Source organism: Coregonus clupeaformis, chromosome 27 (genome assembly GCF_020615455.1).
Source record: "Coregonus clupeaformis isolate EN_2021a chromosome 27, ASM2061545v1, whole genome shotgun sequence".
NCBI classification, from domain to species: domain Eukaryota; kingdom Metazoa; phylum Chordata; class Actinopteri; order Salmoniformes; family Salmonidae; genus Coregonus; species Coregonus clupeaformis.
In genome coordinates, this window is record NC_059218.1 from 6,229,426 (window position 1) to 6,246,888 (window position 17,463).

At 41.6% G+C, this 17,463-nt stretch overlaps 2 protein-coding genes across 4 annotated transcripts in view; both read left to right on the plus strand.

The window, feature by feature from the left end:
• The window catches only part of LOC121541756 (small conductance calcium-activated potassium channel protein 2-like), a 35,044-nt gene extending 32,028 nt beyond the window's left edge, over positions 1–3,016 (plus strand). For 2 of the 3 annotated variants that reach the window (XM_041851038.2, XM_041851039.2), the window contains exon 9: positions 786–3,016. In XM_041851038.2, coding sequence (XP_041706972.1) covers positions 786–1,061 — 276 coding nt within the window. In that variant the 3' untranslated portion in view covers positions 1,062–3,016. The remainder of the gene's footprint in view (positions 1–785) is intronic. The other variant, XM_041851040.2, reaches the window with a different exon arrangement.
• Positions 3,017–3,528: 512 nt separating this feature from the next.
• LOC121541757 (developmentally-regulated GTP-binding protein 1) lies at positions 3,529–17,463 on the plus strand. Its single transcript, XM_041851041.2, has 9 exons — positions 3,529–3,747; positions 14,893–15,016; positions 15,158–15,333; positions 15,517–15,586; positions 15,710–15,879; positions 16,056–16,186; positions 16,394–16,561; positions 16,695–16,817; positions 17,089–17,463. The coding sequence occupies exons 1-9, from the start codon at positions 3,709–3,711 to the stop codon at positions 17,186–17,188; spliced, it is 1,101 nt and encodes a 366-aa protein (XP_041706975.1). The 5' UTR covers positions 3,529–3,708; the 3' UTR covers positions 17,189–17,463.

The following is a 17,463-nucleotide window of genomic DNA, read 5'->3' on the forward strand; positions in this document are numbered from 1 at the left end:
ATACAGCAGAATTTCTCTGCAAGTTATCAATTCATATTGTATTTGCTTATCTTCAGCATCAGGTTTTGTTTGTTGTGATGGAGATCTCTGTGAAATTTGAATTACGCGTATCCAGACACTTTATTATATTTATGTCTACATTGACTCAGCTGTGCATTTCTAACACTTTTTCAAGATTGTTGTCTTTTCAACAGTCACCGAGACAGTTGTCTTGTAGCACTGAGAATAGCTGCAGACTGAGTTCAGTTCTGCCAGGGAGGGCAGAACTAATAGTCTGAAAAAATTAACATCTCCAGGGAACAGTTTAGTGTTGTAGTGGCAAACAGTGGCATACTTAGAATGATGCAACCGATAATCAAATTATTCACAAGCTGTATCTCTTAAGAAGTATACATTTCCTGCTGGTTCTTTTCAGCTAAGGGGTGACTCCTAACTTCCATTTCAGTCAAACTTTCACTTAGCCTTTTGACATCCATGACTAAGTGAAAATGTGACTAAATTAGGATTTGCCCGTCAAATGGCTCAACAATGCCATGTGTATTCTTGTGATGTCTTTGTTTTGTTTTCTTTGTTGCTGCTGTCTTCGCCTCTGGACAAATCGTCATTGTAAATAAGAATTTGTTCTCATTTATTGACTTGCCTGTGTAAATAAAGGTTAATAAAATATACAAAATAAGGTAAATAAAACTCATAATTTTACAACTGCCTGCAACCTCTAGCCTAAAGCACCCCATGCTCTGGAAGGCTCTCGCACTCTTACTCTGACTGTGTCTCTCCTCCTCCAGACTCAGAACATCATGTATGACCTGATCTCAGACCTGAACGAGAGAGGGGAGGACATGGAGAAGAGGATCGCCATGCTGGAGACCAAGCTGGAGACACTGCTGGGGAACCTGCAGGCCCTGCCAGGACTCATCAGCCAGGTCATCAGCCAGCAACACAGGGACTTCCTGGAGGTGCAGTTCCAGCCGTACGACAAACACAGCCCTGAACGATCGCAGTCTGTGTCCAGACGGAGGTCCTCCTCCACGGCACCACCCACGTCTTCCGAGAGCAGCTAGAGTCCAAGGGGAACACCTACAGAGAAGACTTTTGCCATCATATGGCCAAGTTGCATTTATTGTAAAGCCTTATGGTTTCAATAAGTATTATCCAAATTCTGATGACAGAATCCGAGTTACCGGGACAATGGATTTTAAAGGGATGCTGTTTTTTTATTACCTCAAAAGATGTTGTTATCCTTGCTCTGGTGACATGACCATAGAAAATGATGCTTTCCTCAGTAAAAAACTATTAGGCCTATCGATGGGGGCTGTTATCAGAACTATACTCCATCTCTATGCAGATGTAGCCAGTTTTAGGACAGCAAGGTTACCGGCCGGGTGTGAAGATAATGCACTAAAATAGTGCTTCTTCTCACTGACTTTGTACTTTTGCTGGCTTGATTCAGTTACCGTGTTCCTTAAAGCAAGCTGAGAAATCATGGGACCTGTCAATCAGCAAGCATTACAGTAATACTTTTTATTGAGGAAAAAGTGATATATTTCATGGACATGACTGAAATGAAGACAGAGGGCAGCACAAGAATGCACCCACATACTGTCACTCAGAGGTACCATATAGAGCTTGAAATATATCTTTTAGGTTAGAAACAGCATCAACTATAGTGTTTTTTCTTTTGCAGAGTGCCCCTGTAGAATGACTATTTTTGGGGCCACACTGCAAACAATTTAATCCTCTTATCAAAATGAATGCATCCAAATCTGTACTTGCACTTACTTTTTAATCAATGCACTTCAATGATGACTGACATATGATATAAATCTGTGTTGCTCATTAAAATAAGAACAATTTAGATGTTTGGGCATGGATTTATGGTCAATTCTCAATTAATTACTTTTTAATTATTAGTGAAGATGACTCAAGTCAAAACCATCATGCTATGTACCACAAAGGGACCTCAATTTCAAACTGATAGGCTACTGAAATTAATACTTTAAATTATCACAAACACAGTTTGCTCTTTCCTCAACATATCTCAACCCTTGTCCTGGAAGCGCTTAGTATTTATGCTGGTTTTTGCCTCAGCTGAGCAACAATAGTTGGATGCAATGCAAACCAATAATTCACAAGAACTGTAGCTCACTTTTAAAAGTAATTCATATTTTTCTATTTTCATGAGGATAAGCACACCTCCGCACACTTACAGAATATGTCTTTAACACAATATTTACAAGCAAATAATGATGGAGAGATGTGAACAGAATAAATGATGCAACACATTGCATTGGTTGAGGTGAAATCCAGCATATTCAACATATCTTCCATTAAACCTCCAGGACCAAGGTTAAGATACCATGTTCAAAATGATAGGAATACACATTGTTAGTTCAAAAGGAATGTATAGAAGTTGGTATAGCAACTTACTGTATTAGAGGGCTGGGCCTGATCACTAAAATGTCAAAACCTAACTGCAAAAAAATAATCTCTGACACACATAATTGTGCAAATATTGTATGTGCTCAAGATTATAGAATTAGATTTCAACAAAGCTTTGTCCCTTTGTTTTAAACAGCAATAGCTTGGCCACTAGCCAGTCATAATGGTAAATAAAGGTAACCTTCCACTATTTATACACATTTTGGCAATATGCACCCTCCCTCTGCAAGGTTTTCAGAAGTTAGATGAGTACGCCATATTCATCCGATGGGCATTTATCTAGTCAACTTCCTGCAATGACCTTGTCCAACCAACCAAAAGCTCAATCCCATCTACAGTGTTGAATGTACTGTTGTTGGTTTTAGAGCTTTAAAACAATGCCAGTCGATCCAGAAATTTTAGCAACATAGAAACTTTTGAGAGATTATGTACTGTATGCGAACGAAATATTAAACAATAAAAAAATATATATTTACCAGATGCGTGTGCATTACTAATACATCCATTTGACTGGGGAGAGGGAGGAGAGAAATACCACAGTGTGCAATCACAGCAGCAAGATTTGTGACCTGTTGCCACAAGAAAAGGTCAACCAGTGAAGAACAAACACCATTGTAAATTCAACATATATTTATTTTCCCCTTTGTACTTTAACTATTTGCACATCATTACAACACTGTATGTAGACATAATATGACACTTGAAATGTCTTTACTCTTTTGGAACTTTTGTGAGTAATGTTTACTGTAAATGTTTTTATTGTTTATTTCACTTTTGTTTATTATCTATTTCACTTGCTTTGGCAATGTAAACATATGTTTCCCATGCCAATAAAGCCCCTTAAATTGAATTGAGAGAGAGCGTGCATTAGCCTTTTAGTGTGATTAATTATGCAGTGTCAGATACATTAGTTTGATTTGTCAAATCCAAGCATGAATATTGTATTTGAAATGTGTTACATAATTTCTGCGAAGTCTATGTCATTGTTGTTGCACGAAATATGTCATGTCAGCAAAACTTTCATAAATCTGCAAACAACTTCATTCCGGTAGGTGGCGCCAACGGCGTCGCGTTTTCTGAGTTCACGGTTTGCCGGCTGCCTCTTCCTCCTAGCGAGAGCCGCATACAGACCACAGGTTGAACGCATGAGTGCTAGCTGTTGCTAGTTAGCCTTGTATGCTTGCGTGATAAAAACTCAACAATTTAGCAACTTTACTATTAAACGTGTTTAATCGTTATAGGTGATATCATCTAAGGACCAGCTGCAAGATGAGTTTACTCGCCAAAATAGCAGAAATTGAGGCCGAGGTAAGTTAGCTAACGGTAGCTGTGATTCACGTTTTAGCTTGGCCACTTGACTAACGTTACGTTAGCGAGCTACTATAGTTGGCTAAAGTTAACTTGGCTAATCGAGGACGTAACGTTACAATGGATTTCTCCCCCTCAAAACATATTATATAACATAATATGATGGCAGACACCCAAGTCTGAGCATAGCTGGGTGTTATTTAGCTAAGAATTCTCAACTCTACGTTAGTTTTTATCGTAGATACTAGCTCGGTAGTTGGCTACTGTAGTTAACTTTAGCTGGCTATGTGTTATTATTGGCAGGGTAACTAGTTGTCTGAAGATACCGACCCTACCTTTACTCCACAGAACAATAAGCTAGATGTTTCACCGGATGTATAAATCTGAAGCATTCGGTTGGTGTTTCCACTCACCACCAAATATGGCGATGAGAGGAAGTCCAGCAGTGGGAGAAGATGCATTTTGACCGAGATTCTGCTAATTTTCTCACCGATTAAACATTTGATGTCAAAACAGTTTTCTGTTCCAAAACGATAAACTGTTATGAACAGAGTGGACAACATTTTGTAGACTTTACCCTTTGCCAAAGTTTCAAAAAATTGCATTGTTTTTGACGTCCCCTAACGGAAATATGCAAATACATGGGTCATTTCAGCAAGCCATGACACACACCATCTCAGATTGTTCTGAAATAGCTTCTGAAGTTAGAAACAGATAAATTCGTGAAACTTTTTTTTTTCATTTAATTTGATCTCTGAGAAATTAAGCAAATTGATTTCACCCAAATGGACCCTTTTAATTTATAGGATTCACATAATATTCAACAAATATAGTACCCAACATCCGATTAAGTCCAGACTTATTCCTACCATTGAGTAAGACATGAGGAATCCAATAAAATGGTCAAAGGCCAGACACAGACCCCCCACATGCCAATCCCACCCCAACAACCAGTATACAGAATCGGTTCTCTATGTCTGACAACTAGTATGGAGCTGCGGCTTGAAGTAATGCTTCTTTATCCTTTGTAATGTATTCCCTGTGAATCTGATTATTTCCCCCCCCCTTTAGATAAATTAGCCATTTGAAGTCGTTTGCATTATTTACCATGAATTCATGTGAAAGTACCATGTTTTGCCCACTAGATGCCGCTGTTCCTGCTACTGCCACCACACCCAGTAATCAATTTTGCTGGTCTCTTGTGTTTTTTAAAGGGATCACAACATTTGCTTTGCAACTTTGGGTAGAAAACCAATACCTTTTGCTCCTGATGAAAATAAATGATGTGGTCAACTGTGTAGTCAAGCCAGTCCTCCATGAAAGCAATACAGTTTGTCCTTCTCTTTGCAACCTAATGCTTCAACCCAACTCTCCTTGAATAGTCCAACAAATGGCAGCTCTCTGAGAGGGCTATCTGTATCGTGCAATTCTCATATGAAAACTTTTCCTACCAGCCCAGAACTTTGATGGAGAAACAGGCTAGTGACAAAAATCTTGTCACAACCCTAATAAAATAATACAATTATAAACCTTTGCATTGCAGTCATGTTTTTCAATACAATTATTAGAAAACATATATATGTGATTGGTGACATTTTGATCATTTTACTGGATTCCTCATGTCATACTATTTATTAGGAAGAATTATGGCCCAAATCGGATGTTGGGTACTATATTTATTTATTGAAGATTATATGAAACCTATAAATTAAAATGGCAAATTTGAGTGCAATCAATTAGCTTAATATTTAAACAAAGTAATGTTTCAGGAATGCTAATCTCATCAGTTTCTAACTACAGAAATTATTTCAGAAAATCTGACATAGTGTGTGTCAGTGCTATTTTTTTGTGCTTTTTGAATTGGAATGACTCATGCTAGAACGTGCCAATAGGATCTCGCTAGCTTGCGCTTGGCTCTGCCCACCTTCTTGCTTGTTCTACCCTCTATGATTAATTTGCTCCCATTGCAAACAACAGGCAGTGGTCTATCTTGGGTTAGTTATAAAAAATATTTGGTTACACTTGTTTACACAGACCTGTGTCATGTAAAAATCTACCCAGCCTGAAATAGTTCCCAGTCGTTCTGAATGTGACGTTATGTTGAAAAAAAAATTTCACAGTGTGAAATAATTGCATGTGCGTCTGTGTGGATGGCTGAGCTCGTACAGATAAATAATAAAAAATAAAATAATATGCCATTTAGCAGACACTTTTATCCAAAGCGACTTACAGTCATGCGTGCATACATTTTTTTTTGTGTATGGATGATCCCGGGGTTCGAACCCACTACCTTGGCGTTACAAGCGCCGTGCTCTACCAGCTGAGCTACAGAGGACACATCCCCTCTCCCTTGATTTAGCTAGCTAACTGGCTTGTTCTCAGTGGTGTGCAGTTTTAACTTGTTTGTATAGCTAGCTAACTAACAAACAAATATATGCACTGTCAATCGAAAACGTAGTGCTCAAGTCTTTGCAATCAAAAAAATAAAATCAAAAAATCTCTCCTCACATCAGCACTTTGACTCGCGAGTCCGGGTATTTCTATGCTGACCTCATGCCTCAACAAGTTACTGATTGGTCAGAGTCAATACTCCTGGCCACCATTGATTGGCAGATGTGTGAAGCAAATGTATGTGCCCACAGAACAGTTTTTCGAGGTTGAGGGAGGGTGTGAGAGAAACACCCGCACGAGCTCAGCCATCCACATAAAGAGATGAGCTCAGCCATCCACATAAAGAGATGAGCTCAGCCATCCACATAAAGAGATGAGCTCAGCCATCCACATAAAGAGATGAGCTCAGCCATCCACATAAAGAGATGAGCTCAGCCATCCACATAAAGAGATGAGCTCAGCCATCCACATAAAGAGATGAGCTCAGCCATCCACATAAAGAGATGCGCTCAGCCATCCACATAAAGAGATGAGCTCAGCCATCCACATAAAGAGATGAGCTCAGCCATCCACATAAAGAGATGAGCTCAGCCATCCACATAAAGAGATGAGCTCAGCCATCCACATAAAGAGATGAGCTCAGCCATCCACATAAAGAGATGAGCTCAGCCATCCACATAAAGAGATGAGCTCAGCCATCCACATAAAGAGATGCGCTCAGCCATCCACATAAAGAGATGAGCTCAGCCATCCACATAAAGAGATGAGCTCAGCCATCCACATAAAGAGATGAGCTCAGCCATCCACATAAAGAGATGAGCTCAGCCATCCACATAAAGAGATGAGCTCAGCCATCCACATAAAGAGATGAGCTCAGCCATCCACATAAAGAGATGCGCTCAGCCATCCACATAAAGAGATGCGCAGCCATCCACATAAAGAGATGAGCTCAGCCATCCACATAAAGAGATGAGCTCAGCCATCCACATAAAGAGATGCGCTCAGCCATCCACATAAAGAGATGAGCTCAGCCATCCACATAAAGAGATGAGCTCAGCCATCCACATAAAGAGATGTGCTCAGCCATCCACATAAAGAGATGCGCTCAGCCATCCACATAAAGAGATGCGCGTGCAATTATTGAACTGGGAACATTTTCACACTGGGAGACATTTACAGCATGATGTCACAGTCAGAACGATTGGGAACTATTTCACGCTGGGAAGATTTTTACATGACAACCTGCACTGGAGTCGGAACGCAATCATGGTTACATTAAGACACTGTGGAGCCGGCGCGAGATATGGGTGGGAAAATGTACCTCAATGCAGGGATAGGACATGCCACTGTACTGCACATTTCACCTTTAAATCTAATCAAAGTTTGTTTGTTGCGTACACAGATTTGCAGATGTTGTTGCAGGTGCAGCAAAATGCTTGTGTTTCTAGCTCCAACAGTGCAGTAATACCTAGCAATACAAAACAATACACACATAATCCAAAAAGTAAAACAAATTAAGAAATATCAGAATGAGCAATGTCAGAGTCCCGAACATAAATAGATATACACTGAGTGTACAAAACATTAGGAACACCCCTTTTGCCATCAGAACAGCCTCAATTCGTCAGGACATGGACACTACAAGGTGTCAAAAGCGTTCCACAGGGATGCAGGTCCATGTTGACTCCAATGCTTCCCACGGTTGTGTCAAGTTGGCTGGATGTCCTTTGGGTGGTGGACCATTCTTGATACACACAGGAAACTGTTGAGCGTAAAAAAAAAACAGCAGTGTTGCAGTTCTTGATACACTCAAACCGATACACCTGGCACCTACTACCATACCCCGTTCAAAGGCACTTAAATCTTTTGTCTTGCTTATTCACCCTCTGAATGGCACATATACACAATCCATGTCTCAATGCTTGAAAATCCTTCTTTAACCTGTCTCCTCCCCTTCATCTACATTGATTGAAGTAGATTTCACAGGTGACATCAATAAGGGATCATAGCTTTCACCTGGTCAGTCTGTCATGGAAAGTGTTCCTAATGTTTTGTACACAGGCCAGTTTATTAAGTACACCACCCCGTTCACAAATGAATCGCACCTACAGACAGTGAGTCACGTGGCCGTGGCTTGTTATGTGAAGCAGGCAGACTGGCATCGAGGCATTCAGTTACTGTTCGATTGAACGTTAGAATGGACAAAATGAGTGACCGAAGCGACTTTGAGCGTGGTATGATCATCAGTGCCAGGCTCACCAGATACAGTACCTCAGAAACAGTCGCTATCCTGGGGTTTTCACAGCTCGTTGATGAGAGAGGTCGAAGGAGAATGCCTAAAATCATGCAAGCTAACTGGTGGGACACAAACAGACAAATAACAGCGCAGTACAACAGTGGTGTACAGAACGGCATCTCGGAACGCACAACTCGTCGATCCTTGTCACAGATGGGCTATTGCAGCAGACGACCACAACGGGTTCCACTCCTATCAGCTAAAAACAAGTAGAAGCGGCTCCAGTGGGCACGCCATCACCAACATTGGACAATTGAGGAGTGGAAAAACATTGCCTGGAACATGACAGCAAGTTTAGTTCACTTGAGTGGCCTGCGCAGTCCCCAGACCTCAACCCAATAGAGCATCTTTGGGATGAGATGGAACCGGCTTTTCGCAGCCTGAATGTACCGCCGTCCAATCTGCAGCAACTGCGTGATGCCATCGCGTCAGGATGGACCAACATCCCTGTGGAACGTTTCCGACACATTGTAGAATGCCCAAAGAATTCAGGCTGTTCTGGAGGGAAGGGGATCTGACCCTGTACTAGATGGGTGTACCTGATAAACTGGCCGGTGAGTGTATATACAAAAAATGGTGTGTATGGACAGTATATGAATGGAAAAGGCGGGTACAGCAGTAGTTATATAGGATGAGCCATGACTAGAATACAGTATATACATATAAAGTGGGTAAAACAATATGTTAACATTATTAAAGTGATCAGTGTTCAATGACTATGTACATAGGGCAGCAGTCTCTAATGTGCAGGGTAGAGTACTGGGTGGTAGCTGGCTAGTAACAGTGACTAAGGTTCAGGGCAGGGTATTGGGCGGAGGCCGGCTAGTGGTGACTGTTTAACATTCTGATGGCCTGGAGATAGAAGCTGTTTATCAGTCTCTCGGTCCCAGCTTTGATGCACCTGCACTGTCTCCGCCTTCTAGATGGTAGCGGGGTGAACAGGCTGTGGCTCGGGTGGCTGAGGTCTCTGATCTTCTTGGTCTTCCTGTGACACCGGGTGCTGTAGATGTTCTGGAGGGCAAGGCAGTGTGCCCCCAGTGATGCGTTGGACTGACTGCACTACTCTCTGGAGAGCCCTGTGGTTGCGGGTGGTGCAGTTGCCATACCAGGCAGTGATACTGCCCAACAGAATGTTCTCAATGATGCATCTGTAGAAGTTCATGAGGGTCTTAGGGGCCAAGCCGAATTTCTTTAACCTCCTGAGGTTGAAGAGGTCCTGTTGTTCCTTCTTCAGAACGCTGTTGGTGTGGAGGGACCATTTCAGGTCCACAGTGATGTGCACGCTGAGGAACTTGAAGATTTTGACCCTCTCCACTGTAAAACTATTCGGTGTAATGTGCTTTGTGGCTGCCCGAACGGGCAAGTGACATTTTGTCATGGAAATCAATGCAATTTTGTCTTGAAGATGACAAATTTGTACATGTGCATTTGCGGGGCAAAAAAGCTACAAAATAAACCAAGCCAAGCAACCCACAGTTCTTCTCCCTAAATTCCCTTTCCCTTAGAATTGGTTAGCCTAGGCTTTAAACCCCCTAAACATAGACCGGTTCCACACAGAAAATATGCAAAAACATTTGTTCGATAAAGACAGAGCGTATTTTCATAAGAATCATTAAGCCTAAGCCTACTCACCAAACAGATGTCGTGGCCGTAACTCATCACCATGCAGTGTTCAATGTGTAATTGTTAATACATTCAGAAAATTCCAAAGAACGGGCAGAATAAACTAAATCGAACCTCTGTAGCTCAGTTTGTAGAGCATGGCGCTTGTAACGCCAGGGTAGTGGGTTCGATCCCCGGGACCACCCATACGTAAAAATGTATGCACACATGACTGTAAGTCGCTTTGGATAAAAGAGTCTGCTAAATGGCATATTATTATTATTATTATCTGTACAGTTGAAGTCAGAAGTTTACATACACCTTAGCCAAATACATTTAAACTCAGATTTTCACAATTCCTGACATTTAATCCTAGTAAAAATTCCCTGTCTTAGGTCAGTTAGGATCACCAATTTATTTTAAGAATGTGAAATGTCAGAATAATAGTAGAGAGAATGATTTATTTCAGCTTTTATTTCATTCATCACATTCCCAGTGGGTCAGAAGTTTACATACTGTCACGACTTCCGCCGAGGCTGTCCCCCCTCCTGGTTCGGACAGGCTTCGGCGTTCGTCGTCACCGGAGTACTAGCTACTGCCAATCCCATTCTCATCACTCCACTTGTCATATCTTGTCAATCACACACACCTGGTGCTCATTCCCCTTGTCTTTTGTGAGTGATTGTTTTGTTGTGAGAGCGTGTAGCTCGGTTGAGCTACATTTCACTGTGTTATTGCCACGGTGGATGTTTTCCCTTGTACAGTTTCGTTTGACGCTTGGGGTGTTTGATTTATGCAAACGGATTAAACTCTGGACTTCGGTATTTTACCTCCTGCGCCTGACTCCTTCTTTCACACCTCGTCACACATACACTCAATTAGTATTTGGTAGCATTGCCTTTAAATTGTTTAACTTGGGTCAAACGTTTCGGGTAGCCTTCCACAAGCTTCCCACAAGTCAAGTTTGTAGGCCTCCTTGATCGCACACGCTTTTTCAGTTCTGCCCACACATTTTCTATAAGATTGAGGTCAGGGCTTTGTGATGGCCACTCCAATGCCTTTGTTGTCCTTAAGCCATTTTGCCACAACTTTGGAAGTAGGCTTGGGGTCATTGTCCATTTGGAAGATGCGACCAAGCTTTAACTTCCTGACTGATGTCTTGAGATGTTGCTTCAATATATACACATAATTTTCCTTCCTCATGATGCCATCTATTTTGTGAAGTGCACCAGCCCTTCCTGCAGCAAAGCACCCCCACAGCATGATGCTACCACCCCTGTGCTTCACGGTTGGGATGGTGTTCTTCGGCTTGCAAGCCACCCCTTTTTCCTCCAAACATAACGATGGTCATTATGGCCAAACAGTTCTATTTTTGTTTCATCAGACCAGAGGACATTTGTCCAAAAAGTACAATCTTTGTCCCCATGTGTAGTTGCAAACCGTAGTCTGGCTTTTTTATGGCGGTTTTGGAGCAGTGGCTTCTTCCTTGCTGAGCGGCCTTTCAGGTTATGTCGATATAGGACTAGTTTTACTGTGGATATAGATACTTTTGTACCTGTTTCCTCCAGCATCTTCACAAGTTCCTTTGCTGTTGTTCTGGGATTGATTTGCAAAGTACGTTTATCACTAGGAGACAGAACGCGTCTCCTTCCTGAGCGGTATGACGGCTGCGTGGTCCCATGGTGTTTATACTTGCGTACTATTGTTTGTACAGATGAACGTGGTACCTTCAGGCATTTGGAAATTGCTCCCAAGGATGAACCAGACTTGTGGAGGTCTACAATTTTTTTTCTGAGGTCTTGCAAGCTGTTTAAAGGCACAGTCAACTTAGTGTATGTAAACTTCTGACCCACTGGAATTCTGAATTATTATAAGTGAAATAATCTGTCTGTAAACAATTGTTGGAAAAATTACTTGTGTCATGCACAAAGTAGATGTCCTAACCGACTTGCCAAAACTATAGTTTGTTAACAAGAAATGTGTGGAGTGGTTGAATGACGAGTATTAATGACTCCAACCTAAGTGTATGTAAACTTCCGACTTCAACTGTATATCGAAAAGAAGACAGATTTTGTTTTGTAATCCTGAAAGAATTGTCTTTGTCAAATTAAGCCCCGTTTCAAATTATGTTTGAGAATAACTGTTCCTTTCGCGAGATGCGCATCACTTCGTAGTGTCAACTTTTTTAATTTGGAAAAATATTCTGTTCTATTTTATTCTGTTATATTACATCAGGGTTGCCCAACCCTGTTCCTGGAGAGCTACCCTCCTGTAGGTTTTCGCTCCAACCCCAGGTGTTACTAACCTGATTCATCTTATCAACCTGCTAATTTTTAGAATCAGGTGTGCTAGATTAGGGTTGGAGCAAAAACCTACAGGACGGTAGCTCTCCAGGAACAGGGTTGGGCAGTCCTGTATTACGTCATGTTTTTTTTACTATAAAGTAGGTGTCTTGACTATGATAAGGGCTCTGGAAATAAGAGCGTCTTGTCTGCTAAATTAAGAAAGCAAGGCTATGCCATTACACAGCCATATGTTTTTACAAGCAAATCGGATCAAATTGTATTGGTCGCATACACATATTTAGCAGATGTTATTGCGGGTGTAGCGAAATGCTTGTGTTCCTAACCCCAACAGTGCAGTAGTATCTAACAATACACAGCAATACACATTAATGTAAAAAGTAAAATAATGGAATTAAGAAATATATAAATATTAGGACGAAAGCGCCACTGCTTAGGTTACTGCCTTTTTGAAGATTGTGTTCCATGATATTAATATAACCAGTTGATTATATTATATATGGTTTAAATAAATTAATCTTAAATGGCACTTGCTTTTTTATTGACTGAATATACAGTACCAGTCAAAAGTTTAGACAAACCTACTCATTCAAGGGTTTTTCTTTATTTTTACTATTTTCTACATTGTAGAAGAATAGTGAAGACATCAAAACTATGAAATAACACATATGGAATCATGTAGTAACCACAAAAGTGTTAAACAAATCAAAATATATTTTATATTCTTCAAAGTAGCCACCCTTTGCCTTGATGACAGCTTTGCACACTCTTGGCATTCTCTCAACCAGCTTCACCTGGAAGGCTTTTCCAACAGTCTTGAAGGAGTTCCCACATATGCTGAGCACTTTTTGGCTGCTTTTCCTTCACTCTGCGGTCCGACTCATCCCAAACCATCTCAATTGGGTTGAGATCGGGTGATTGTGGAGGCCAGGTCATCTGATGCAGCACTTCATCACTCTCCTTCTTGGTCAAATAGCCCTTACACAGCCTGGAGGTGTGTTGGGTCTTTGTCCTGTTGAAAAACAAATGATAGTCCCACTAAGCGCAAACCAGATGGGATGGCTTATCGCTGCAGAATGCTGTGGTAGCCATGCTGGTTAAGTGTGCCTTGAATTCTAAGTAAATCACTGACAGTGTCACCAGCAAAGCACCCCCACACCATCACACCTCCTCCTCCACGCTTCACGGTGGGAACTACACATGCGGAGATCATCCGTTCACCTACACTGCGTCTCACAAAGACACAGAGGTTGGAACCAAAAATCTCAAATTTGGACTCATCAGACCAAAGACAGATTTCCACCAGTCTAATGTCCATTGCTTGTGTTTCTTGGCCTAAGCAAGTCTCTTCTGCTTATTGGTGTCCTTTAGTAGTGGTTTCTTTGCAGCATATCAACCATGAAGGCCTGATTCACGCGGTCTCCTCTGAACAGTTGATGTTGAGATGTGTTAGTTACTTGAACTCTGTGAAGCATTTATTTAGGCTGCAATCTGAGGTGCAGTTAACTCTAATGAACTTATCCACTGCAGAAGAGGTAACTCTGGGTCTTCCTTTACTGTGGCGGTCCTCATGAGAGCCAGTTTCATCATAGCGCTTGATGGTTTTTGCGACTGCACTTGAAGAGACCTTCAAAGTTCTTGAAATTTTCCGGATTGACTGACCTTCATGACTTAAAATAATGATGGACTGTCGTTTCTTTGCATATTTGAGCTGTTCATGCCATAATATAGACTTGGTCTTTTACCAAATAGGGCTATCTTCTGTATACCACCCTTACCTTGTCACAACACAACAGATTGGCTCAATCGCATTAAGAAGGAAATAAATTCCACAAATTAACTTTTAGCAAGGCACACCTGTTAATTGAAATGCATTCCAGGTGACTACCTCATGAAGCTGGTTGAGAGAATGCCAAGAGTGTGCAAAGCTGTCATCAAGGCAAAGGGTGGCTACTTTGAAGAATCTCAAATATAAAATATATATGTGTTTAACACCTGTTTGGTTACTACATGATTCCATATGTGTTATTTCATAGTTTTGATGTCTTAGCTATTATTCTACAATTAAGAAAATAGTAAAAAATTAAGAAAAACCCTGGAATGAGTAGGTGTGTCCAAACTTTTGACTGGTACTGTATATATATATATATATATATATATATATATATATATATATATATATATGGTAGTATTTCAATTTAGCAGTATTTCAATCTTCTCGATGGAGCATTGTGAATAAAGGTAAAATTTGCACTACAGTGGCATATCTCATCCCTGCATTGAGGTACGTTTTCCAACCCATGTCTCCCGCCGGCGCCACTGTGTCTTAATGCAACCGTGATTACGTTCCGACCTCAGTGCAGCTCAGTATAAACAAGTATAATGGTGCTGTCCGTGTCATGATGACAATATGTTTTCTTTATTAGTGATCAGTCGAAATCCAGCCATCACACAACTTGGCTCTGAACAAGTAGGCCTAGCTAATATTCTAGTTCTGATTGTTGTATTGTGTAGAATATGAATGAATTAAAGCATCCTCTCTGTGTTGGGTAGATGGCTCGGACTCAGAAGAACAAGGCCACATCTAACCACTTGGGGCTGCTCAAAGCTCGCCTGGCCAAGATGAGGAGAGAACTTATCACACCAAAGGGAGGCAGTGGAGGAGGCACAGGGGAAGGTGAGTCCGGACTCCTGATCATCATTCATTTTTAGAATGTGTCCCTTTGCTACACAACAGTGCAGTGGAGATGTAGCGAGTTGAGATTTACAAGCTCGTGTCACATTGTAATGAAATCTAATTTGTCACTCTGTTGTATAGGCTTTGATGTGGCAAAAACAGGTGACGCCCGTATCGGGTTTGTAGGGTTCCCCTCGGTGGGCAAGTCTACTTTACTAAGTAACCTGGCAGGGGTGTACTCAGAGGTGGCAGCCTATGAGTTCACCACCCTCACCACAGTACCAGGAGTGATCCGTTACAAGGGTGCCAAAATACAGGTACTTTACTTGCATCTTATACCTTTCACACTGCACCTTAAGGCCAACAGAGGCCAATCTGTACAAACAGTGATAATTTGATTTTTTTCTACAAATGTTTTAATCTTTGTCATTTCTTTAAGATGTTTTGCAGGAGAATATATTTTAGTATTAGGATGCTTATTCTACTTTTGTGTCTCCAAGCTCCTGGATCTCCCAGGTATCATCGAGGGGGCCAAAGATGGCAAGGGCAGAGGACGACAGGTCATCGCAGGTGAGAACCACCAGTGAAGCATCAGAACCATACACAAACTACATGTGACAGTTTAGAGCGCACACACGTGCCACACTCACATACCTTGAAGGTAGTTTGTAACTGTGGTCTTTCTCTTCCCAGTGGCTCGAACCTGCAACCTGGTCCTCATAGTGTTGGATGTTCTGAAGCCTCTGGGCCACAAGAAGCTGATTGAACACGAGCTGGAGGGCTTCGGAATCCGCCTCAACAAGCAGCCGCCCAACATCGGCTTCAAGAAGAAGGACAAAGGAGGCATCAACTTCACCGTCACAGTACGTGTTTAACACAACGGTTTCACGTCCAGCTCAATCTGTCCCTATTTCTCTCTGTGTCTCTCTCTCTTTAGAGCTGTCTGTCTATCTATGGAGGTTGATCGATCTTTTGTCTCTCCCTTTCGATTTCAATGGGCTTACTCTGGTGTTCTTCCTTTCTCTCTCCTTCTCTCCAGTGTCCACAGAGTGAGTTGGATGGTGACGCAGTGAAGAGCATCCTGGCCGAGTACAAGATCCACAACGCTGACATCACCCTGCGCAGCGACTCCACGGCTGATGACCTCATCGACGTGGTGGAGGGAAACCGGTAAGCAGCTGAGCACTTCTACAAACTCAGGGATGTAATCTTCCTGATTAAGCAGGAACTCCTGTTTTTCTGACATAATCCTCCATTCATCTATAATTGGGTCTGACCTATACCCCCTAGCCAAAATACTGCTATACCCCATTCCAAAGTATGGTCAACGCTCCCCTACAGACCTGCTGACAGACATGCTCTGTTTAATCCCACCAGAGTGTACATCCCCTGCATTTATGTACTCAACAAAATCGACCAGATCTCCATTGAAGAGCTGGACATCATCTACAAGGTGCCCCACTGCGTGCCCATCTCTGCCCACTCCCGCTGGAACTTTGACGACCTACTGGAGAAGATGTGGGACTACCTGCACCTAGTGCGCATGTAAGGAGACGCTCTCTCAACCTAACAGCCCGTAGAAGGGACATATAGGGTTATTGGAAACCATATTACACTGCTTGATAAATGTGTGGTTTGTGTCTAAATTCATTAATAATTTGAATGTGTTGTCCCCCAGATACACCAAACCCAAAGGCCAGCTTCCTGACTACACATCTCCAGTCGTTCTACCTACTGAACATACTACAGTAGAGGACTTCTGTCTGAAGATTCATAAAAGCCTCCTCAAAGAATTAAAATAGTGAGTACTAACTACACTATTGACTAATGGCTTTTGTGCTTCTTGTTGATGTTTTGGAAATGACTGAGGTATACCCACCCCAGTATTTAACCGATTTAAAGCCACAATCTGTAAGAAATAAAGAACTCACCAAATGCACATAGCTGCCACTAGGTGTCCAATGTTAACAATTGAATTACCATTCAAGGGAGAGCACAGCACACAGACATATATGATACAATGTTGCACCTGGCTGGTATTTTTCTAACACTCAGTTATCCTGTCCTTTCAGTGCTCTGGTGTGGGGTGCTTCAGTGAAACACAACCCCCAGAAGGTGGGAAAAGACCATGTCATGGAGGATGAGGACGTAATCCAGCTGGTGAAAAAGTAAAAGGACTCCTGACTCACTGCATCACAGGGAATAGTCTGCTGCTCATGAAAACCCCCCTCAAACATATCCACGAGAACATCTGTGTCTTGTGGTTCTCAATTTTATGTTGGAATTTTCAAACTGAAAAGAAAAAATTATATGAATGTCAATGTTGCATTTACCTCCCTCATTTATACCCGTATGTGATTCATAACATCCATCGAAGAGGTATGAGCCTTGAATATAACATTTTTAATCAAATAAACACCATAAAAAGGACTATTTTATTATATGAA

Coding starts and splice junctions, on each gene's coding strand:
- LOC121541757 (XM_041851041.2), top strand. CDS start 3,709: ATGAGTTTACTCGCCAAAATAGCAGAAATTGAGGCCGAG. Junction 15,587..15,709: donor AGGACGACAGGTCATCGCAG/GTGAGAACCACC, acceptor TTCTCTTCCCAG/TGGCTCGAACCTGCAACCTG. Junction 16,187..16,393: donor GACGTGGTGGAGGGAAACCG/GTAAGCAGCTGA, acceptor TAATCCCACCAG/AGTGTACATCCCCTGCATTT.